The sequence below is a fragment of the Coregonus lavaretus genome, assembly GCF_964263955.1.
Source record: "Coregonus lavaretus genome assembly, contig: HAP1_SCAFFOLD_705, whole genome shotgun sequence".
NCBI classification, from domain to species: domain Eukaryota; kingdom Metazoa; phylum Chordata; class Actinopteri; order Salmoniformes; family Salmonidae; genus Coregonus; species Coregonus lavaretus.
Window position 1 is genome coordinate 165,159 of NW_028157304.1, and position 25,703 is coordinate 190,861.

At 48.6% G+C, this 25,703-nt stretch overlaps 1 protein-coding gene across 1 annotated transcript in view; it reads left to right on the plus strand.

The window, feature by feature from the left end:
- The window catches only part of LOC311125550 (interleukin-1 receptor type 1-like), a 57,120-nt gene extending 40,050 nt beyond the window's left edge, over positions 1 to 17,070 (plus strand). The window contains exons 3-10 of the mRNA XM_084199584.1: positions 3,812 to 4,064; positions 4,173 to 4,353; positions 5,490 to 5,679; positions 9,021 to 9,083; positions 9,232 to 9,367; positions 13,507 to 13,658; positions 15,971 to 16,144; positions 16,443 to 17,070. Coding sequence (XP_084055710.1) covers positions 3,812 to 4,064; positions 4,173 to 4,353; positions 5,490 to 5,679; positions 9,021 to 9,083; positions 9,232 to 9,367; positions 13,507 to 13,658; positions 15,971 to 16,144; positions 16,443 to 16,894 — 1,601 coding nt within the window. The 3' untranslated portion in view covers positions 16,895 to 17,070. The remainder of the gene's footprint in view (positions 1 to 3,811; positions 4,065 to 4,172; positions 4,354 to 5,489; positions 5,680 to 9,020; positions 9,084 to 9,231; positions 9,368 to 13,506; positions 13,659 to 15,970; positions 16,145 to 16,442) is intronic.
- The last annotated feature ends 8,633 nt before the right edge of the window (positions 17,071 to 25,703 follow it).

Below are 25,703 nucleotides of genomic sequence, written 5' to 3' on the forward strand. Positions count from 1 at the left end.
CTTTAACTTGGAAGGGCTCAGCGGCAGGATCTCAGAGACCATCAACGGTATGGTGGACGGTGAGTTTTGTTGGCACAGCTCATAAAAGTTGTCCCTAACCACAGATTATTACCATATACCACCAATCCTTACCACAGCCATTACAGAGATACAGTGCCTTCAGAAATTATTCACACCCGTTGACTTTCTCCACATCTTGTTGTGTTACATAGTGGGATTAAAAGGGATTTAATAGTCATTTTTTGTTAACAATCTACACAAAATACCCTGTAATGTCAAAGTGTAAGAAAAAGCCTAACATTAAAAATAGAAAAAAATAGAAAAATAGAACACTAATATATCTGATTACATAAGTATTCAACTCCCTGAGTCAATATATGTTAGAATCACCTTTGGCAGAGATTACAGCTGTGAGTATTTCTGGGTAAGTGTCTAAGAGCTTTCCACACCTGGATTGTGCAACATTTCCCCATTATTCTTTTCAAAATTCTTCAAGGTCTGTCAAGTTGGTTGTTGATCATTGCTAGACAACCATTTTCAGGTCTTGCCATAGATTTTCAAGCAGATTTAAGTCTAAACTGTAACTCGGCCACTCAGGAACATTCACTGTATTCTTCGTAAGCAACTTCAGTGTAGATTTGGCCTTGTGTTTAAGGTTGTTGACCTGCTGAATGGTGAATTCATCTCCCAGTGCCTGGTGGAAAGCAGACGGAACCAGGTTTTCCTCCCTGGTCTTCGTGGTTGAATCTGTGTTTGAAATTCACTGCTTGACTTAGGGACTTACATATAATTGTACTGTATGTGTGGGGTACAGACATGAGGTAGTCATTCAAAAATCATTTGAAACACTGTTATTGCACACAGTGTCACGATCGTCAAAAGGAGCGGACCAAGGCGCAGCGTGGAATGCGAACATACTTTATTTATATTCACCACACGAACAAAAACAACAAAACGATACGTGAAGTCCTTGGTAACAAACACAAACCAACACGGAACAAGATCCCACAAAACACAACTGCCAAACGGCTGCCTAAGTATGGGTCCCAATCAGAGACAACAAGCAACAGCTGATTCTCGTTGCCTCTGATTGAGAACCACCCCGGCCAACACAGAAACACATGAACTAGATACTGAAACAATGAACATAAAACATAGACTCTACACACCCTGGCTCAACATAAAAGAGTCCCTAGAGCCAGGGCGTGACAGTACCCCCCCCCAAAGGCGCGGACTGCGACCGCGCCAACATAAACCGAACAGGGGAGGGCCGGGTGGGCATTCCTCCTCGGAGGCGGATCCGGCTCCAGGCGTGACCACCACCCTCTAATAACCCCCCCGTAGTGCCCCTGGTCTGGTCCCGCTGGCTGGAGCTGGACTGGACATCGGTGGAGCGGATTGCTTATGCTCCGGTGTGGAGCAGCTGACCGGTACCTGACCAGGCACCGGTGAAACGGGCACGGGCTGTGCCGGAATGACGACGCGCACCACAGGCTTGGTGCGGGGAGCAGGAATGGGCCGGACCGGGCTGACGACGCGCACCCCTGACTTGGTGCGGGGAGCAGGAACGGGCCGGACCGGGCTGACGATACGCACCCCTGGCATGGTGCGGGGAGCAGGAACGGGCCGGACCGGGCTGACGATGCGCACCACAGGCTTGGTCCTCTATGGAGATGGGAGAACCTTCCAGAAGGACAACCATCTCTGCAGCACTCCACCAATCAGGCCTTTATGGTAGAGAGGCCAGACGGAAGCCACTCCTCAGTAAAAGGCACATGACAGCCCGCTTACGTTTACATTTTACATTTTAGTCATTTAGCAGACGCTCTTAGCCAGAGCGACTTACAGTTAATAAAAAAAATAAAAGATAATACTGGCCCCCCGTGGGAATCAATCCCACAACCCTGGCGTTGCAAACGCCATGCTCTACCAACTGAGCTACATCCCTGCCGGCCATTCCCTCCCCTACCCTGCACGACGCTGGGCCAATTGTGCGCCGCCCCATGGGTCTCCCGGTCGCGGCCGGCTACGACAGAGCCTGGATTCAAACCAGGATCTCTAGTGGCACAGCTAGCACTGCGATGCAGTGCCTTAGACCACTGCGCCACTCGGGAGTTTGCCAAAAGGCACCTAAGGACTCTCAGACCAAGAGAAACAAGATTCTCTGGTCTAATGAAACCAAGATTGAACTCTTTGGCCTGAATGCCAAGCGTCCCGTCTGGAGGAAACCAGGCACCACTCATCACCTGGCCAATACCATCCCTACGGTGAAGCATGGTGGTGGCAGCATCTTGATGTGGAAAGGTGAACGGAGAAAAGTACAGAAGAGAGATCCTTGATGAAAACCTGCTCCAGACCTCAGACTGGGGCGATGGTTCACCTTCCAACAGGACAACGACCCTAAGCACACAGCCAAGACAACGCAGGAGTGGCTTCGGGACAGGCCTCTGAATGTCCTTGAGTGGCCCAGCCAGAGCCCGGACATGAACCCGATCGAACAGCTCTGGAGAGACCTGAAAATAGCTGTGCAGCGATGCTCCCCATGTAACCTTACAGAGCTTGACAGGATCTGCAGAGAGGAATGGGAGAAACTCCCCAAATACAGGTGTGCCAAGCTTGTGGCATCATACCCAAGAAGACTCGAGGCTGTAATCGCTGCCAAAGGTGCTTCAACAAAGTACTGAGTAAAGGGTCTGAATATTTATGTAAATGTAATATTTCAGTTTTTAATTTTTAATTGATTTGCAAAAAAAATGTAAAACCTGTTTTTGCTTTGTCAATATGGGGTATTGTGTGTAGATTGATAAGGAAAAAAACACATTTATTTAAGGGTGTAACGTAACAAAATGTGGAACAAGTGAAGGGAGTGGCATCTCCCGAGTGGCGCAGTGGTCTAAGGCACTGCATCGCAATGCTAGCTGTGCCACTAGAGATCCTGGTTCGAATCCAGGCTCTGTCGTAGCCGGCCGCGACCGGGAGACCCATGGGGCGGCGTACAATTGGCACAGCGTCGTCCAGGGTAGGGGAGGGAATGGCCGGCAGGGATGTAGCTCAGTTGGTAGAGCATGGCGTTTGCAACGCCAGGGTTGTGGGTTCGATTCCCACGGGGGTGGCAGTATGAAAAAAAAAAATATATATATATAAAAAAAGAATACAAATAAAAAAATTTGAAAAAAAATTAAAGAATGTATGCACTCACTAACTGTAAGTCGCGTCTGCTAAATGACTAAAATGTAAAATGTAAAATGTAAGGGGTCTGAATACTTTCCGAATGCACTGTATGGCATTGTGTTAAATATATATATATATATTTTATGACAACATACTCATTTAGGATCTCACTTTTTGAAGTCCGTAGGACCAAAAATTGATGAATGCAACAACCATGTCTCTGTCACTTACAAATACAGTGGTGGTAACTCTACAATTTGCTTGAAAGGCACTGTGGGAATATTTGAAAAAGGCTTTACACTAATCAGTGTGTTAATTTAACACTGTTCTGGTGTCTATATGGGTCCACAGACTCAACACTTTCAGTATTGATTTAACACCATCAGTGTTCATAGTTATTATTTTTTTTACTGGAGAATTTGTTGTGAAGAGATATATTTTGAAGGGACCATCTCTGTAAAGACTCTGTCTATGCATACTACATGACGCGTAATAATTGCATAATTTCTTTGCCGTGCATCATTTCTCCAACATGTGTTTTTCTTTAAGAGGTGGCCTCAATAAAAAAGATGGTGGTCCGCAAACAGTCCCTGTGCCGCATGTTTGTCTTTACTTTACTTTATATACTCTTTGTGTGCAGATCTCTGTGAGGACAAAGGACGAGAGGTTGAGCAGGTGTTTTCAGTTTCCGGTGATGCTGCCATGTTAACATCCACCCTGGTGGACCTCAATGTGTTTGACAACAGCAGTATCCCCTATAACATCTCATGGTATGACCCAAGGACTGGGAGAGAGCTGACCAGGGAGACAAGAAAGACTCTGCCGCGGGGAAAGACACTGTGGATTTTTAACATCGCGATGGAGGATGCTGGAAACTATGAGTGTGTTGTGAGGTAGGGGCAATACTTTTGTCTGCTGTGTGTGTGTGTGTGTGTGTGTGTGTGTGTGTGTGTGTGTGTGTGTGTGTGCTGTAAATCTTTCCTGTTACCTTTGATAAACAGACTACCCTCCCAGTGCTATAAGAAATCGGCCTTACTGATTGTGAACCACACCAACCCAGAAGAATGCGGTCGACCAGAAAAGGCCGACCAGGTCCTGACCAACAAAGCCACCGGTTTTCTGAACTGCCCATTGAGTGACCATATCAGGGAAGTGGACAATTACTCCATTCAGTGGTACAAGGTGAGTCCTATGGGGTAAACAGACAGTGCAGTGCAATGGGAGAGTGTTGAGAGGGAACGCCTGACAGCAGGGGTGGACTGGCCATGCCGGATGGGCTGGTAAATTTTTAGCCCAATGGGATTGTCTTTTTTTTATTTATTTTTTTACATAATTATAATTATCTGGCTAATAACCAAATTAGTTCACCCAAATTACAATGACATTGGTTTCCTTACCCTGTAGGCCAGTCTATGGACAAGGTATAACAACAACGTGCTTTGGTTTGGTTTCCCTTGCACTGTTGTCACATGGAAGCGTTTTGGCATTTGTGGCACAAATCTCATTCAAGTCATTTGACCGATATTGGCATTTGTCGCGCATCAGTATGAAAAATGTATGCACTCACTAACTGTAAGTCACTCTGGATAAGAGCATCTGCTAAATGACTAAAACGTAAAATGTAATCATGTTCAAATCAATTTGAGATACATTTGGACATGATGTAGTCCCCTGTAGCTCAGTTGGTAGAGCATGGCGCTTGCAACGCCAGGGTTGTGGGTTCGTTCCCCACGGGGGGCCAGTATGAAAATGTATGCACTCACTAACTGTAAGTCACTCTGGATAAGAGCGTCTTCTAAATGACTAAAATGTAAAAAATGTAAATGTAATAACGGGGTCCACAGTGACAAAAATGGGCCTTTTGGGGGCCTCAAGGAAAGAAAATGGGCCAATGTCGGGGCCTCAAGGGAAAAATGGTCTGGTGTGTCATAAATGCCAGGGCGGATTTCTGGTCCCAGTCTGCCCCTGCCTGACAGTGCTGGAAAGCCTGTTTGAACTCTTTCTTTTCAGTCATTCAGTCTGTCTCTATGTATTCTTAATTTGTGTTTAAAACTATAGGAATGTGGGGTTATTACTACTAGTGACTACATTTGAACAATGTTCCATCAGATACGGTATATACTCTTTACATTGTTCATTGCTCTCACACATTGTACTGCATTGAATTGTTCTGAGAGTAGGTCTTCTAAGGTAAGACATTATCACAACTTATCTGTAATTGTGTATTCATTTTGTTTTATTAGCCATATTCCATTACTATGATATTCCATTCCATTACCACTACCTTTCAGTGTGGATTTCTACTTTAAACCTTTCAGGGCTGTGAACCCATTGTGAAAGATGACCCATTGTGGAACAGGTTTAGCTATGTCAATAACAGTGTTACGGAGTTACTCCGAGAAGAAGCGGTCATTCCTGAGGACCATGCGTTCTACACCTGCACCATGACCTTTAACTTGGAAGGGCTCAGCGGCAGGATCTCAGAGACCATCAACGGTATGGTGGACGGTGAGTTTTTTTGGCACAGCTCATAAAGGTTGTCCCTAACCACAGATTATTACCATATACCCCCAATCCTTACCACAGCCATTACAGAGATACAGTGCCTTCAGAAAGTATTCACACCAGTTGACTTTCTCCACATCTTGTTGTGTTACATAGTGGGATTAAAAGGGATTTAATAGTCATTTTTTGTTAACAATCTACACAAAATACCCTGTAATGTCAAAGTGTAAGAAAAAGTCTAACATTAAAAAAATAAAAAAATAGAAAAAATAGAACACTAATATATCTGATTACATAAGTATTCAACTCCCTGAGTCAATATATGTTAGAATCACCTTTGGCAGAGATTACAGCTGTGAGTATTTCTGGGTAAGTGTCTAAGAGCTTTCCACACCTGGATTGTGCAACATTTCCCCATTATTCTTTTCAAAATTCTTCAAGGTCTGTCAAGTTGGTTGTTGATCATTGCTAGACAACCATTTTCAGGTCTTGCCATAGATTTTCAAGCAGATTTAAGTCTAAACTGTAACTCGGCCACTCAGGAACATTCACTGTATTCTTCGTAAGCAACTTCAGTGTAGATTTGGCCTTGTGTTTAAGGTTATTGACCTGCTGAATGGTGAATTCATCTCCCAGTACCTGGTGGAAAGCAGACGGAACCAGGTTTTCCTCCCTGGTCTTCGTTGTTGAATCTGTGTTTGAAATTCACTGCTTGACTTAGGGACCTTACATATAATTGTACTGTATGTGTGGGGTACAGACATGAGGTAGTCATTCAAAAATCATTTGAAACACTGTTATTGCACACAGAGTGTCACGATCGTCAAAAGGAGCGGACCAAGGTGCAGCGTGGAATGCGAACATACATTATTTATATTCACCACACGAACAAAAACAACAAAACGATACGTGAAGTCCTTGGTAACAAACACAAACCAACACGGAACAAGATCCCACAAAACACAACTGCCAAACGTCTGCCTAAGTATGGGTCCCAATCAGAGACAACAAGCAACAGCTGATTCTCGTTGCCTCTGATTGAGAACCACCCCGGCCATCACAGAAACACATGAACTAGATACTGAAATAATGAACAAAAAACATAGACTCTACACACCCTGGCTCAACATAAAAGAGTCCCTAGAGCCAGGGCGTGACAGTACCCCCCCCCCCCCCCAAAGGCGCGGACTGCGACCGCGCCAACATAAACCGAGCAGGGGAGGGCCGGGTGGGCATTCTTCATCGGAGGCGGATCCGGCTCCGGGCGTGACCACCACCCTCTAATAACCCCCCCGTAGTGCCCCTGGTCTGGTCTGGCCCCGCTGGCTGGAGCTGGACTGGACACCGGTGGAGCGGATTGCTTAGGCTCCGGTGTGGAGCAGCTGACCGGTACCTGACCAGGCACCGGTGAAATGGGCACGGGCTGTGCCGGACTGACGACGCGCACCACAGGCTTGGTGCGGGGAGCAGGAATGGGCCGGACCGGGCTGACGACGCGCACCCCTGACTTGGTGCGGGGAGCAGGAACGGGCCGGACCGGGCTGAAGACGCGCACCCCTGGCTTGGTGCGGGGAGCAGGAACGGGCCGGGCCGGGCTGACGAAGCGCACCATAGGCTTGGTGCGGGGAGCAGGAACAGGTCGGACCGGGCTGGCGACGCGCACCATAGGCTTAGTGCGAGGGGCAGGAACAGGCCGGGCCGGGCTGGCAACGCGCACCATTGGCTTGGTGCGGGGAGCAGGAACGGGCCGGGCCGGGCTGACGACGCGCACCACTGACTTGGTGCGGGGAGCAGGAATGGGCCGGGCCGGGCTGGCGACACGCACCACAGTCTTGGTACGAGGGGCAGGAACAGGCCGGACCGGGCTGTGGAGACGGACTGGAGGTCTGGAACGAAGAGCTGACACAACCCGTCCTGGCTGAATGCCTATCTTAACACACTCTGTGTGAGGCATCAGCACAGGACGTACAGGGCTGTGTACACGTACTGGCACAACAGCACGTGACACTGGCGCAGGATATCCGGGACCGAGGAGTGGTACTGGAGGCCACGAGCGTTGAGCCGGCACACTCCGTCCTGGCTGCATGCCCACCTTAGCACGACACGTGCGTGGTGCTCGCACAGGACGTACCGGACTGTACGCAGCTCCGCATATCTCGGAACCTGCCCAGTCTCACGCTGCCTAGCCTGAGTACGGGGAGTTGGCTCTGCTCTACCTCTAGGCTCCGCCAACCTCCCTTCCGGCCCCCCAAACCCGGTGGCCTACTCTCCTAATCCCCAACCTCGCCCTGTAGCTGCCTCCAGCAGCTCCGTCGTCCATGCCGTGTGCCCCCCCCTAAAAATTTATTGGGGTTGCCTCTTGCGTGTCCGACGTCGGCCCGGTTGGCGCCGCTGCTCCTCTCTACGGCGCGCCTCCACCGTCTCCTCCCACGGACGGCGATCCATACCGGCCTGGATCTCCTCCCAAGTCCAGGACCCTTTCCCGTCCAATATCTCCTCCCAAGTCCAGGCTGTCTGCTCCTGGACACGCTGCTTGGTCCTGTTATGGTGGGATCTTCTGTCACGATCGTCAAAAGGAGCGGACCAAGGCGCAGCGTGGAATGCAATCATACTTTATTTATATTCACCACACGAACAAAAACAACAAAACGATACGTGAAGTCCTTGGTAACAAACACAAACCAACACGGAACAAGATCCCACAAAACACAACTGCCAAACGTCTGCCTAAGTATGGGTCCCAATCAGAGACAACAAGCAACAGCTGATTCTCGTTGCCTCTGATTGAGAACCACCCTGGCCAACACAGAAACACATGAACTAGATACTGAAACAATGAACACAAAACATAGACTCTACACACCCTGGCTCAACATAAAAGAGTCCCTAGAGCCAGGGCGTGACACAGAGTGAGTCCATGCAACTTATAATGTGACTTGTTAAGCAACATTTTACTCCTGAACTTGTTTAGGCCTGCCATTACTAAGGCATTGAATACTTCTTGACTCAAGACATTTCATCATTTTTAATTAATTTGTAAACATTTCTAAAAACATTCCACTTTGACATTATGGGGTATTGTGTGTAGGCCATTGATACAAAAATCTAAATTGCATCAATTTCAAATTCAAGCTGTAACACAACAAAACGTGGAAAAAGTCAAGGTGTGTGAATACTTTCTGAAGGCACCGTATATGACCCTGAATCAGAGGTTATGAGTTCATAGAGGCTGCTTTGAAACTTTGCTCTTTGAGAGCTTAGAAAGGGTTGTTTTCTATAGGGTCAGGTGACTGAATATTTCTGTGTCTTTCTATGATGTTTATGAATCATTGTCATAATTTCAGTGCAGTATTGCCTGGAGCCCAAAGTGGTTGAACCTGCCAATGAGATCATCAAAGCAGATCTGGGTGAGTAAACCACTAGAGAACGTGTGTGTGTGTTTGTGTGTGTTTGTGTGTGTGTGTGTGTGTGTGTGTGTGTGTGCGCGTGCGTGCGTGAGTTTATTATTTATTTTCATTCATGATCCAAATAAAGAATTCAATGTTTGCCCCCTAGGTTCTTCCTTCAGTAAGATGTGTCGGGTGTTTGTGCCGAGTGTGGGGAATAAATGTTGCACGGATTTGAATTGGAAAGCTAGCAATAACTCCATTTCCAAAATTGTCTCAGAGCGCATCTTTCAGGAATCACAAAGGTAGGTTGAGACAACACAACAGTATCGCAATACACACTGTAATAATTCTACAAATGTGTTGCTTTTTAACCATTTTCATGTAGACTTGATTTTTTTTTCACCTTTATTTAACCAGGTAAACCAGTTGAGAACAAGTTCTCATTTACAACTGCGACCTGGCCAAGATAAAGCAAAGCAGTGCGATAAAAACAACAACACAGAGTTACATATGGGGTAAAACAAAACAAAGTCAAAAATACAACAGAAATAAATACATATACAGTGTGTGCAAATGTAGCAAGTTATGGAGGTAAGGCAATAAATAGGCTATAGTGCAAAATAATTACAATTAGTATTAACACTGGAATGATAGATGTGCAAGAGATGATGTGCAAATAGAGATACTGGGGTACAAATGAGCAAAATAAATAACAATATAGGGATGAGGTAGTTGGGCGGGCTAATTTCAGATGGGTTGTGTACAGGTGCAGTGATCGGTAAGGTGCTCTGACAACTGATGCTTAAAGTTAGTGAGGGAGATAAGTGTGTTTTGGATCATTGTCTTGCTGCATGACCCAGCTGCGCTTCAGCTTCAGCTCACAGACGGATGGCATGACATTCTCCTGTAGAATTCTCTGATACAGAGCAGAATTCATGGTTCCTTCTATTAAGTCAAGTCGTCCAGGTCCTGAGGCAGCAAAGCATCCCCAAACCATCACAATACCACCACCATGCTTGACTTACAGTATGAAGTTCTTACTGTGTAATGCAGTGTTTGCTTTTCGCCAGACATAATGGGACCCATCTCATCCAAAAAGTTGACTCAAGTTTGCCAAAAAGCACCTGAATCATCAAGACTCTTTGAAGAATGTTCTATGGACAGATGAGTCAAAAGTATAACTTTTTGGACGACATGGGTCCCATTACGTTCTACAGGAGAATGTAAGGCCATCTGTCTGTGAGCTGAAGCTGAAGCACAGCTGGGTCATGCAGCAAGACAATGATCCAAAACACATATTCAAGTTTACTTGAAAATGGTTAAAAAGCAACACATTTGAAGTTTTGTAATTTACTAGTCAAAGTCCAGACCTAATTCCAATTGAGATGTTGTGGTAGGACTTGAAACTAGCAGTTCATGCTTGAAAACCCAAAAATGTTGCATGCAAGAGTGGGCCAAATTCCTCCACAGTGATGTGAGAGACTGATCAACAACTACAGGAAGCATTTGGTTGCAGTCATTGCAGCTAAAGGTGGCACAACCAGTTATTGAGTGTAAGGGGGCAGTTACTTTTTCACACTTGCATAACTTTGTTAATTAAATAAATAAAATAAGTATAATTTTTGGGTTTGTTATTTGTACACTCAGGTTCCTTTATCTAATATTAGGTTTTGGTTGAAGATCTGATAACATTCAGTATAAAAAATATGCAAAAATAGAGAAAATCAGAAAGGAGAAAATACTTTTTCACGGCACTGTATATGCCTGTATTCTGTGTCATCCAGATGGATGTTCTACTGTATAGTATCTAAACTGTTGGTATCGTATCAGGTATACCACTGAGATTAAGATAGGCTCCATATACCTTAATACATAGTGCTTGCTTTGAAACTTTGGAACTTCACAAAATCAAATCAAATCACATTTTATTTGTCACATGCGTCGAATACAACAGGTGTAGACCTTACCGTGAAATGCTTACTTACAAGCCCTTAACCAACAATGCAGTTCAAGAAATAGAGTTAAGAAAATATTTACTAAATAAAATAAAGTAAAAAATCAAATAAAAAGTAACAATAAAATAACAATAACGAGGCTAAATACAGGGTGTACCAGTACCAGGTCAATCAGCGGGGGTACAGGTTAGTCGAAGTAATTTGTACATGTAGGTAGGGGTAAAGTGACTATGCATAGATAATAAACAGCGAGTAGCAGCAGTGTAAAAACAAAGGGAGGGCGGGGTGTCAATGTAGATAGTCCAGGTGGCCATTTGATTAATGTTGACACAAAGGAACTTGAAACTCTCGACCAGCTCCACTACAGCCCTGTCGATGTGAATAGGAGCGTGTTTGGCCCTCCTTTTCCTGTAGTCCACGATAGCTCCTTTGTCTTGATCACGTTGAGGGAGAGGTTGTTGTCCTGGCACCACACTGCCAGGTCTCTGACCTCCTCCCTTTAGGCTGTCTCATCGTTGTCGGTGATCAGGCCTACCACTGTTGTGTCGTCAGCAAACTTAATGATGGTGTTGGAGTCGTGCTTGGCCACGCAGTCATGGGTGAACAGGGAGTACAGGAGGGGACTAAGCATGCACCCCTGAGGGGCCCCAGTGTTGAGGATCAGCTTGGCAGATGTGTTGTTGCCTACCCTTACCACCTGGGGGCGGCCCGTCAGGAAGTCCAAGATCCAGTTGCAGAAGGAGGTGTTTAGTCCCAGGGTCCTTAGCTTAGTGATGAACTTTGTAGGCACTATGGTGTTGAACGCTGAACTGTAGTCAATGAACAGCATTCTCACATAGGTGTTCCTTTTGTCCAGGTGGGAAAGGGCAGTGTGGAGTGCGATTGAGATTGCGTCATCTGTTGATCCATGGGGGCGGTATGCAAATTGGAGTGGGTCTAGGGTTTCCGGGATGATGGTGTTGATGTGAGCCATGACCAGCCTTTCAAAGAACTTCATGGCTACCGACGTGCTACGGGACGGTAGTCATTTAGGCAGGTTACCTTCGCTTTTCTGGGCACAGGGACTATGGTGGCCTGCTTGAAACATGTAGGTGTTACAGACTTGCTCAGGGAAAGGTTGAAAATGTCAGTGAAGACACTTGCCAGTTTGTCCATGCAGGATCTGAGTACACGTCCTGGTAATCCGTCTGGCCCCGCGGCCTTGTGAATGTTGACCTGTTTAAAGGCTACGGAGAGCGTGATCACACAGTCGTCTGGAACAGCTGGTGCTCTCATGCATGCTTCAGTGTTGCTTGCCCCGAAGCGAGCATAAAAGGCATTTAGCCCATCTAATAGGCTCGCGTCACTGGGCAGCTCGCTGCTGGGTTTCCCTTTGTAATCCGTAATAGTTTGCAAGCCCTGCCACATCTGACGAGTATCAGAGCCGGTGTAGTAGAATTCAATCCTAGTCCTGTATTGACGCTTTGCCTGTTTGATGGTTAGTCTGATGGCATAGCGGGATTTCTTCCAGTCTGTGCTAGCAAAACAGTGACAGCCAGTGACTGATGTGGTGTACTCCTCAATGCCATCGGAAGAATCCCGGAAGACATTCCAGTCTGTGCTAGCAAAATAGTCCTGTAGCTTAGCATCTGCTTCATCTGACCACTTTTTTATTGACAGAGTCACTGGTGCTTCCTGCTTTAGTTTTTGCTTGAAAGCAGGAATCAGCAGGATAGAATTATGGTCAGATTTGCCAAATGGAGGGCGAAGGAGAGCTTTGTATGCGTCACTGTGTGTGGAGTAAAAGTGGTCTAGGTTTTTTTTCCCTCTGGTTGCAGATGTGATATGCTGGTAGAAATGAGGTAAAATGGATTTAAGTTTGCCTGCATTAAAGTTCCTGGCCACTAGGAGCACCGCTTCTGTCCTGCCGATGCACGGAAATCCAGCCAACTGTATATTATCCGTGTCGTCGTTCAGCCACGACTTGGTGAAACATAAGCTATTACAGTTATTAATGTCCCGTTGGTAGGATAGTCTAGAACGGAGCTCATCCAGTTTATTCTCCAGTGATTGCACGTTGGCCAATAGAACGGATGGTAGAGGCGGGTTCCGAAAAATTCTCACAAGGCACCCGATCTCCGCCCCCTGTACCTCTGTCTTTTCTTCACACGAATGACGGGATTTGGGCCTGGTCTCGGAGAAACAGTATATCCCTTCTGTAAGACTCATTAAATAAAAAAATCTTTGTGCAGTTCGAGGTGAATAATCACTGTTCTGATATCCAGAAACTATTTTCGGTCATAAGAGACGGTAGCAGCAACATTATGTACAAAAAAGGTTACAAACAATGGAAAAAACCACACAAAATAGCACAGTTGGTTAGGAGCCTGTAAAACGGCACCCATCCCCTCAGGCGCCAATAACAGTGTATGTTATGTTAACTGTTGCCATGATGGTTTGATTGTGCGTTCACAAGGGGGAACTTGTCTGTCTCCCCCCCAGAGCAGGGAGTGGAGAGAAGAAGAGGAGGAGGGTGTATGGTTGGAGCGTCATTTGAATTTCTTGATGGTGGAAGAGGAAGACTTTTACATCAACTACACGTGTTTGGTTTCCAGTGACAGAGGCATTTCTTTAGCCTTCTTCATACTACAGCCTACACGTTAGACAATACTGTCTGGAGGATAACATAAAGGTGTTTCAAAAGAGATCACACACATATTATCCTGTCCCTTTACCCTTGTTTTGATAGTGTATTATAACAACTGCAACCTCACCACTTTTGAAAAAACTGTTATAAATGCTATCTTCTCTCTTTTTCTGCACAGATCCAAACTACCTGCTCCCTATTGGGGTACTACTGACCAGTGCTGTCGCTCAGGAGGATGTTCCCGCTTCTCTACACAAACACAGGTACGCAATGAGAGACACTTTACCGCACATATACTGCGCAAGCACACTCATGGAAACATTAATAGAAACATGCCTGAGCGCGCACACGCAGACATGCACACACTCATGCACACACACACACTATCTGCAGACTCATTGCATACTGTGCTTTCACGAAATGGAAACTCGCACTAACATAAATATACATTCCTACACCAGATACAGACAGAAATGCACATACAGCATGTCTCCCCACAAACCCCCAGGCCCACACTTAAACCCACACACACACGCATGTTGCATTGCTTGTGTTAGGTTCTGAACAAACTGAGTAAAAACTCAAACGGACAACTAGAAAAAGCTCAAACAAAGTTTATTCACCCACTGGGTCATACAGCTGCAAAGACAAAGATGTTTACACAATCACATATATTTATACCTTCCTACTAGGCGGAGTCAACCCCTTGCATATCTAGACAGCCAATACATCTCTGTTGCTAGTCAGGAACGTATTTGGTTCCTCTCATTGGTGTAGCCTCCTGCTAGAACCTTCATGGGCATGGAAATATACAGTTGAAGTTGGAAGTTTACATACAGTCATTAAAACTTGTTTTTCAACCACTCCACAAATTTCTTTTTAACAAACTATAGTTTTGGCAAGTCGGTTAGGACATCTACTTTGTGCATGACACAAGTAATTTTTCCAACAATTGTTTACAGACAGATTATTTCACATATAATTCACAGCAATTACAGTGGGTCAGAAGTCTACATACACTAAGTTGACCGTGCCTTTAAAGTTGGCTTGCAAGCTGAAGAACACCATCCCAACTGTGAAGCACGGGGGTGGCAGCATCATGCTGTGAGGGTGCTTTGCTGCAGGAGGGACTGGTGCACTTCACAAAGTAGATAGCATCATGAGGAAGGAAAATTATGTGGATGTATTGAAGCAACATCTTAAGACATCAGTCAGGAAGTTTAAGCTTGGTCGCAAATGGGTCTTCCAAATGGACAATGACCCCAAGCATACTTCCAAAGTTGTGGCAAAATGACTTAAGGACAACAACGTCAAGGTATTGGAGTGGCCACCACAAAGCCCTGACCTCAATCCTATAGAACATTATGGGCAGAACTGAAAAAGCGTGTGCGAGCAAGGAGGCCTCTTACACCAGCTCTGTCAGGAGGAATGGACCAAAAGTCATCCAACTTATTGTGGGAAGCTTGTGGAAGGCTACCCGAAACGTTTGACCCAAGTTAAACAATTTAAAGGCAATGCTACCAAATACTAATTGAGTGTATGTAAACTTCTGACCCACTGGGAATGTGATGAAATAAATAAAAGCTGAATAAATCATTCTCTTTACTATTATTCTGACATTTCACATTCTTAAAATAAAGTGGTGATCCTAACTGACCTAAAACAGGGAATTTTTACTAGGATTAAATGTCAGGAATTGTGAAAAACTGAGTTTAAATGTATTTGGCTAAGGGGTATGTAAACTTCCGACTTCAACTGTATGTGTGTGACAGGACTGACTGTTCCTCCTCACTTCATCTGACCTGACCTCGGGCCGAATTCCTCACTCCTCCCTACTCCACGGCTGTCCTACCTTAGCAGTGACTGAAACCAGACTGTTGCCCTTTGCCTCTCTCTATAGGGTACATGAGATTTAAGAATAAAATTTTCCAACAGAATGTAAGCTCTGCACTCCCCTTTCTCACTCAGTAACTTTCCATACACCCGGTTCTAATATGGTAACATGAATAAGTATATTCCAAGCTAGAATCCAACACTTGTTTCCCACTCCCCACCTGACCACAAGTAAAATCAGTAGCAAGTGTAGCAATGTATTGTAGCACATCCCACAGCTATGCAAGCACAGCATTTTCCATGACTCAGAGGAAACAGAGAGGAAGTTTGATACAAGGCACTAAATAGGCCATGTAACCATAAAACACAAGCAACTATGGTGTCATAAATAACCAAGCCTCCTCTGTTAGGCAGGTTTGTGGAGGCTTTTGCTCTAGCCCAGCACTAACACATCTATTTTGTTTTACCTGTCCCTATCCTGCATGTGGCAGACTCTGATGGGAAGTTGTATGATGCATACGTGGCATACCCCCGTCTGTTTGGGGATGGGGGCGGAGCCTGTGGGGAGGCAGAGATGTTTGCCCTCCACATGTTGCCCCAGGTTCTGGAGGGGAGGTGTGGCTACAGGCTGTTCATACTGGGCCGGGACAGCCTACCAGGGGAAGGTATGACATCTCAGCTCGACCCTGAGGCTCCAGGTTCCAGAAGACTAAGTTAGCCTTGGCATTAGTACATAAGTAGCATGATGATGAAATATGTGAAACCTTTCTGAAATCATAAAGACCTTCAGAAACCATTTCAATGGTAGAACAATGTTTTAATAACAATTTCCCCTGCTCCCTGACCCCCTCTTCTCCTCCCTCCTCCCTTTCCCCCTCTTCTCCTCCCTCCTCTCTCCTCCCTTTCCCCCTCTTCTCCTCCCTCCTCCCTTTCCCCCTCTTCTCCTCCCTCCTCCCTCTCTAGCCATAGTAGATGCAGTGGAGGAGAGCATGCTGGCAAGCCGGCGTCTCCTCCTGGTCTACTCTGGCTCTACGTTCTGCAGTGGAAGCCACAGTGACAGCAGCAGTGGTGTCCTGGAGGCCTGGCAGAGCTTCGAGAGGCAGACGGCCTTGCACTGTGCCCTGTTGGAGGGCTCCCTTAAGGTGGTCCTTGTGGAGCTGGAGGAGGTCTCCCCCACACAGCTGACCCTCTTCCCCGAGTCGGTGCGCCACCTCCGGGAGCGCCAGGGCGCCGTCTGCTGGTGGAAGAGTAGCAGAGGGTTGAGGTGTGGGAGGTGGGGAGAAGAGGAGGAGGTGGAGGAGAAGAGAGGGGAGCTGGCTTCGTCCCCTCTCTCCTCACCCTCTCTTTCCTTGTCCTCACGCTTCTGGAAGGAACTGAGGTATTATATGCCAGTGAGGGGCACGAGGACGAGGTGACCAGAGAAGAACAGCCTGATGAAGTTGTGATGGGATGGATGGGCTTTGGAGAGGACAGTGTTAGACATAACGAGGAAATCTGTTGAATGAAAGGACTTCTGGTACCTGACTCTCTCAACACATTTTCATGAAAAATTATTGAATCCAGTTATTTATGTGTGACTGATACCGGTGTGGAACAGCTGGTCACTCTTAAAGGATTCTGAATGATTACCTTGCCAATAGGATGATTGAATATTATTGTCTTGCAGACAATTATTTTTTTGTGAGTTTCCTCCTAATACAGGATGTGGTAGGAATCCTAAGGGTCATCATCATCACACCTGTTAATACTTATTTTCTATAACTTCGTGTGAAATCTATTTCTTATTGCAACGGCAAGTAAAATATGCCCTTTGTGTTTTATAGAAACGCAAGGTGTTTAATGTGAATGATGTTTTGCTTACAGCTAATGTTTTTTATACTGTCTATGTTTTCATGTTTTCTATTGTTTTCTAAAAATACATTTTAATCTATTTTAGAATAAGGCTGTAATGTAACGAAATGTGGAAAAAGTCAAGTGATCTGAATACTTTACGAATGTACTGTATGTCATGAGGTCCACCTGGCTACCACAACACACTGTCTTCAGTAAGGTTTGTGGTCCCCACGGAGAAGCAACTCCACCATGGGGCTCATGTTGTCTCAATTGCACTGGCTCTTTAACTAGTCCCCACCATGCAGCTCTGCCTGGAGGCCCTCTAAAGCCTTGTTCACACTGCAGGCCTTAAATGGATACATCAGGATTTTGGCAATGAGGCCCTTTATCTACTTCCCCAGAGTCAGATGAACTTGTGGATATCATTTTTATGTGTCCAGTATGAAGGAAGTTAGAGGTAGTTTCGCAAGCCAATGCTAACTAGCGTTAGCGCAATGACTGGACGTCTATGGGTATCTGCTAGCATGCTTCTCTTCTGGGAAGGCTTTCCACTAGATGTTGGAACATTGCTGCAGGGACTTGATTCCATTCAGCCACAAGAGCATTAGTGAGGTTTGGCACTGATGTTGGGCGATTAGGCCTGGCTCTCAGTCAGTGTTCCAATTCATCCCAAAGGTGTTCGATGGGGTTGAGGTCAGGGCTCCGTGAATGCCACACCGATCTAGACAAAACATTTCTGTATGGACTTCGCTTTGTGCACGGTGGCATTGTCATGCTGAAACAGAAAAGGGCCTTCCCCAAACTGTTGCCACGAAGTTGGAAGCACAGAATCATCTAGAATGTCAATGTATGCTTTAGCGTTAAGATTTCTCTTCACTGGAACTAAGGGGCCTAGCCCGAATCATGAAAAACAGCCCCAGATCATTATTCCTCCTCCACCAAACTTTACAGTTGGCACTATGCATTGGGGCAGGTAGCGTTCGTCTGTCGGACTGCCAGATGGTGAAGCGTGACACATCACTCCAGAGAATACAATTCCACTGCTTCAGAGTCTAATGGCGGTGAGCTTTACACCACTCCAGCCGACTCTTGGCATTGTGCATGGTGATCTTAGGCTGCTCAGCCATGGAACCCATTTCATTAAGCTTCCGACGAACAGTTATTTTGCTGACGTTGCTTCCAGAGGCAGTTTGGAACTCAGTAGTTTCAGCTACGCATTTCAGCACTCGCCGGTCCCTTTCTGTGAGCTTGTGTGGCCTACCACTTCGCCGCTGAGCCGTTGTTGCTCCTAGACATTTCCACTTCACAATAACAGCACTTACAGTTGACCGGGGCAGCTCTAGCAGGACAGAAATTGGACTAACTGACTTGTTGGAAAGGTGGCATCCTATGATGGTGCCACGTTGAAAGTCACTGAGCTCTTCAGTAAGGCCATTCTACTGCCAATGTTTGTCTATGGAGATTGCATGGCTGTGTGCTTGATTTTATACACTAATACACTAATTTGAAGTATGATATTGTGCATATTGTGTCTGATATATCCTACCAGCTCTCACAGTCTCACATCAGAATTAGACGTTCATCCATGTTTCTCAAACATAGAATTTAGAAGTTGTTCCAAACGTCAAATTTCAAAGGTTAGGTTTAGGCGTTAACTCCAAATGTTTAACTCAGAATGTTTAAGGTAAGGGTTAAGGTTTGGGATAGGCTTAAAACAAAAATAAATAAAACAAAAACAACTTTCTATCGCTGGATTCAAATTTACAACCTTTGGAACAGAGGCAGATGCTTACACCCGTCCGCCATCCCTGTCCACAATGCTGTAGCAAAACCTGCTTGAAGGTAACAGCGCTCACTGTTGCCCCTAGTGGCCGGTTTCCACGTCATCTCCTGATGTCCTCAGACATGGAGGGACGTCAAATTCTGACTTGTATGACGGGTGACCAGGCTGGATTTATCACCACCTTCAAGAAAAGTAACTTTGAATATGTCAAGATAAGAGAATATTCTGCGTCATTGCCGCAACGGCTATAACTCATCTGGAATTGCTTCTATTTAAAAGAATATGTCTCAACATGTTGTGTTTGGAATTCATCAAATGATAACTGATCATATTATCCAAGTAAATTTGTTTTATATCTCTCCATGTACGTTATCATTAAACTCACTTACTGCACCTGTTTCCTGACTCCCTGCGTCTCCGTTACGGAATTCTGCCTCTACAAATGGAAGCAGCAGGTAATCAAGACATCTCCCAGATGGTAGGTGAACAGGGACGCCTACTTTGCCAACACCACGACCAGCTGGCGCAACTGGGGACGACTATAGATGAGGTCCTCCGCGTTCTTCAACACCTCGACATTACCCAAGGGGCGTCACCTCCAACTAGCGGAGGATTCTCTACCACGAGTCGACCCAGCGAGCTAGCACCCCAGCCCATCCAGCAGTCCTCCCAGGTCAACGATGTCCGATTGTCCCTCCCGGACAAATATGATGGGACTCCATCTAAATGCCGTGGCTTCCTACTCCAGTGCTCCCTCTATTTCGCCCATCAGATGGGAGCCCCCACCACCGATACGTCGAAAGGACCGACAGGGGGAGTGGGCCCGATTCCTCGAGGGGTGCCCCGCCTATGCCGTCAAATCCCTCCTGGGCTCCCGACGTCGTGGGGGTCGGCTCCAGTACCTGGTGGACTGGGAGGGGTACAGTCCAGAGGAGCGGTGTTGGGTCCCGGTGGACGACATTCTAGATCCCAACATCATCAGATATTTCCTTCTTCGCTGTCCGGACCGGCCCGCTCCTCGCCCTCGGGGCCGTCCCCCTGGCCGCCGTCCCCCTGTGGCTGGAACCGCGCGTCAGGGGGGACTTCATCACACCTGGACTTCATCACTACCTTGATTACTCCCCATTTATCTACAGTGGCTTGCGAAAGTATTCACCCCCCTTGGCATTTTTCCTATTTTGTTGCCTTACAATCTGGATGTGATGGGTGATTTGAAGGAGTCAGGCGCAGGAGGGTAAATCACAGAATAACAGGATTTATTCCGGAATACAGAGTTACGCAGTAAAGCGTCAAAACTGTCCTGTGCGCAAAACAGGTGCACTGGAACCAACAAGGCACATGGGGAAAATAACCTGGCGATACAAAATACAAGGAGCTCCACCGAGCTTCACTATCCTCACAATAAACAATCACACACAAAGACAAGTGGGCAGAGGGAATACTTGTACAGGTACTGATGAGGGGATATGAACCAGTTTTGTGTAATAAACAAGACAAAACAAATGGAATGATGAGATGAGGAGTGGCAGTGGCTAGAAGGCCGGTGACGACGAACGCCGAAGCCTGCCCAAATAAGGAGAGGAGGCAGCCTCGGAGGAAGTCGTGACAGTACCCCCCCCCCCTTGACGCGCAACTCCAGCAGCGCGTCGACACCGGCCTCGGGGACGACCAGGAAGACGCGGAGCAGGGCGAGCCGGATGGCGACGGTGGAAATCCTGCAACAGGGAGGGATCGAGGATATCTCTCACCGGGACCCATCACCGCGCCTCCGGACCGTACCCCTCCCAATCCACAAGGTACTGAAGGCCCCCCACCCGACGCCTCGATTCCAGGATGGAACGGACGGAGTACGCCGGGACCCCCTCGCTGTCCAGAGGGGGCGGAGGGACCTCCCGCACCTCAGACACATGGATTTTAATACGGTAATCTGGAGGGCGTAATGACATACAAGTAACCTCGTTTATTCTCCTCAAGACTTTGAACGGCCCCACAATCCGTGGGCTCAGCTTCTGGCAGGGTAGGCGGAGGGGTAGATTCCGGGTCGAGACCATACCCAATCACCCGGTACAAAGACCGGGACCTCACTGCGGTGGCGGTCAGCATTGGCCTTCTGGCAACGCATGGCGCGTTGGAGGTGGACATGAGCAGCGTTCCACGTCCCCTCAAAGCGCTGAAACCAGTCATCCACCGCAGGAGCCTCGGTCTGGCTCTGATGCCACGGTGCCAGAACCGGCTGATAACCTAAAACACATTGAAATGGCATTAGGTTAGTGGAGGAGTGACGGAGAGAGTTCTGGGCATATTCGGCCCATGGCAAGAACACCGACCACTCCCCTGGCCGCTCCAGGCAGTAGGACCTACCCACATCCTGGTTCACCCGTTCCACCTGCCCATTAGACTCGGGGTGAAAACCGGAAGTCAGGCTGACTGAGACCCCCAGACGTTCCATGAACGCCTTCCAGACCCTGGATGTGAACTGGGGACCCCGGGTCAGACACTATGTCCTCTGGAAACCCCATAGTGCCGATAGACGTGTGTAAACAGGGCCTCCGCAGTCTGCAGGGCCGTGGGGAGACCGGGCAGCAGATGGAGGCGGCAGGCTTTGGAAAAGCGGTCCACAACGACCAGGATGGTGGTGTTAACTTGACAGAGGGGAAGATCAGTAAGGAAGTCAATACACAAGTGTGACCATGGCCGTTGTGGAACTGGTAAGGGCTGTAACTTACCTGCTGGGAGGTGCCTAGGTGCCTTACTCTGGGCGCACACTGAGCAGGAGGAGACATACACCATCACGTCCTTAGCCAAGGTAGGCTACTGTGACACTCTGGCTCCATGGACTTTGATTATTGAGCCAGGGTTGTTCATTTTCATTGTTTGGGTGTATTTCTATGTTGGGGATTCTAGTTGTTCATTTCTATGTTGGGTGATTGTGTTTGATTAGTCATATGACTCCCAATCGGAGGTAACGAGTGTCAGCTGTTCGGCTCGTTATCTCTGATTGGGAGCCATATTTAAACTGTGTGGTTTCTCCTTGGTTTGTGGGTTTTTGTTCCATGTTTCTGTCAGTGTTACAGAGGACTTCACTATCGTCATTTGTTGTTTTTCGTGGTTGCTTTATTAAATAAAGTCATCATGTTCACTCCACGCGCTGCGTATTGGTCCGCTTCTTCAGACGATCGTGACAGAAAAACCCACCATCAAAGGACCAAGCAGCGTGTCAAGCGGCAACAGGACCCAGCTCCAAAGGCTTCCTGGACATGGGAGGAGATTTTGGACGGAAAGGGGTCCTGGACTTGGGAGGAGATCCTGGATGGGATGGATCGCCGTCCATGGAGCGAAACGGTGGAGAGGCGACGGCGAGAGGAGCAACGGCGTCAGCAGGGCCATCGTCGGAAGGTCGAGAGGCAACCCCAAAAAGTTTTTTGGGGGGGGCACATGGCTTGGGCGGCTGGGCAGCAGGAGGCTGCCACAGGGCTGACGGAGGCAGAGAAGGGGCGAATTCAAGAGGCAACCAGGTTACGGGGGTCACTGGCCAGAGTAGGGAAAGGAGATGTAGAGGCACGGCGTGAGAGACTGAGGTGTGTATCCAGTCCGGTCCGGCCCGTTCCAGTTCCCGGGGTAGAGCCAGTGGTGTGTGCCTCCAGTACGGTCCGGCCTGTTACGACCCCTCGCACCAGGGATACGGTGCGCTTCGCCAGCCCAGCCCGGCCTGTTCCGGCCACTCGCACCAGGGATACGGTGCGCTTCGCCAGCCCAGCCCGGCCTGTTCCGGCCACTCGCACCAGGGATACGGTGCGCTTCGCCAGCCCGGCCCGGCCTGTTCCGGCCACTCGCACCAGGGATACGGTGCGCGTCGCCAGCCCTTTCCCACCAGTGCCTACACCACGCCCCAAGCCTCCTGTGTGTCTCCCGAGTTCTGTGCGTCCTGTTGCTGCTCTCCGCACTAGGCTTAATGTGAGTCCCCAGGGTCCAGCATGCCCTGTTCCGGCTCTCCGCACTAGCCCTTATGTGCGTTCCCAGGGTCCAGCATGCCCTGTTGCTTCTCCCCGCACTAGCCCTGAGATGCGTGTCCTCAGCCCGGTACCTCCAGTTCCGGCACCACGCATCAGGCCTACGGTGCGTCCCCAGGGTCCAGCATGCCCTGTTGCTTCTCCCCGCACTAGCCCTGAGATGCGTGTCCTCAGCCCGGTACCTCCAGTTCCGGCACCACGCATCAGGCCTACGGTGCGTCCCCAGGGTCCAGCATGCCCTGTTGCTTCTCCCCGCACTAGCCCTGAGATGCGTGTCTTCAGCCCGGTACCTCCTGTTCCGGCACCACGCACCAGGCCTACGATGCGCCTCAGACGGCCAGAGTCTGCCGTCTGCCCAACGCCGTCTGAACTGTCCGTCTGCCCAACGCCGTCTGAACTGCCCGTCTGCCCAACGCTGTCTGAACTGCCCGTCTGCCCAACGCCGTCTGAACTGTCCGTCTGCCAAGCGCCGCAGGAACTGCCCGTCTGTACTGAGCCTGCAAAGCCGCCCGTCTGCCATGAGCCTTCAGAGCCGTCCGCCAGATCGGAGCCGCTAGAGCTCTCCGCCAGACAGGAGCAGCCAGAGCCTTCCGCCAGACAGGATCAGCCAGAGCCTTCCGCCAGACAGGAGCAGCCAGAGCCTTCCGCCAGACAGGATCAGCCAGAGCCTTCCGCCAGACAGGATCAGCCAGAGCCTTCCGCCAGACAGGATCAGCCAGAGCCTTCCGCCAGACAGGATCAGCCAGAGCCTTCCGCCAGACAGGATCTGCCAGAGCCTTCTGCCAGACAGGATCAGCCAGAGCCTTCCGCCAGCCAGGATCCGCCAGAGCCGTCCAGCCAGGATCCGCCAGAGCCAGCCAGCCAGGATCCGCCATTCAGTCCGGTGCTGCCCCTCAGGCCGGTGCTGCCCCTTAGTCAGGTACTGTCCCTTAGTCCGGTGCTGCCCCTTAGTCCGGTGCTGCCCCTTAGTCCGGTGCCGCCCCTTAATCCAGTGGGGTTTAGTTGGGGGGTGGTCAGGTGGAGGGGGCTACGGAAGCGGATAGTGACTAAGGTGGGGTGGGGACCACGACCTGGGCCAGAGCCGCCACCATGGACAGACGCCCACCCAGACCCTCCCCTAGACTGTATGCTGGTGCGCCCGGAGTGCGCACCTTTAGGGGGGGGTACTGTGACACTCTGGCTCCATGGACTTTGATTATTGAGCCAGGGTTGTTCATTTTCATTGTTTGGGTGTATTTCTATGTTGGGGATTCTAGTTGTTCATTTCTATGTTGGGTGATTGTGTTTGATTAGTCATATGACTCCCAATCGGAGGTAACGAGTGTCAGCTGTTCGGCTCGTTATCTCTGATTGGGAGCCATATTTAAACTGTGTGGTTTCTCCTTGGTTTGTGGGTTTTTGTTCCATGTTTCTGTCAGTGTTACAGAGGACTTCACTATCGTCATTTGTTGTTTTTCGTGGTTGCTTTATTAAATAAAGTCATCATGTTCACTCCACGCGCTGCGTATTGGTCCGCTTCTTCAGACGATCGTGACAGCTACAAGTACTTTCCGTTCAGACAGCGCACTGTATGACCGATACCTGGGTGACCAGAGGAGGGGGTAGTGTGTGCCCAATAGATCAGACGGTCACGGACAAGAGAAGGCACGTACTGCAACCCAGCTGGACACTGAGGTGGAGATGGCTCTGTGTGTAATGCCCGCTCTATGTCCGCGTCCATCACCTATACTACCGGCGCCACAATACAGGAGGCCGGGAGTATGGGGATGTTGTCTATGGGCCTCTCCTCTGTGTCGTACAGCCGTGACAGTGCGTCTGCCTTCACGTTCTTCGTACCCGGAATGAATGATAGAGTAAAATCAAACCGGGTGAAGAATAGGGCCCACCTGGCCTGGCTAGGGTTCAGCCTCCTCGCTGCCCAGATGTACTCCAGGTTATGGTGGTCCGTCCAGACGAGGAAAGGGTGTTTCGCTCCCCTTGAGCCAGTGCCTCCACACGTTCAGGGCTCGGACAACAGCGAACAGCTCCCGATCACCAACGTCGTAGTTCTGCTCCGCCGGGCTGAGCTTCTTGGAGAAGAAGGCATAGGGGCGGAGCTTGGGTGGCGTGCCCGAGCGTTGAGATAGGACAGCGCCTATCCCAACCTCGGACGCATCCACCTCCACTACCAACGTTAGTGATGGTTCGGGATGGGCCAGTACCGGGGCTGAGGTGAACAGAACCCTCAGGTTACTGAAGGCCCTGTCAGCCTCAGCAGACCAGCGGAGTCGGGACGGCCCACTCTTCAACAGAGATGTAATGGGAGCTGCGACTTTGCCAAAGCCCCGGATAAACCTCCGATAGTAGTTGGCAAAGCCAATAAAGCGCTGCACCTCTGTCCCCCCGTGGGAATCGAACCCACAACCCTGGCGTTGCAAACGCCATGCTCTACCAACTGAGCTACATCCCTGCCGGCCATTCCCTCCCCTACCCTGGACGAAGCTGGGCCAATTGTGCGCCGCCCCATGGGTCTCCCGGTCACGGCCGGCTACGACAGAGCCTGGATTCGAACCAGGATCTCTAGTGGCACAGCCTTAGACCACTACAGCCTTATGTCCA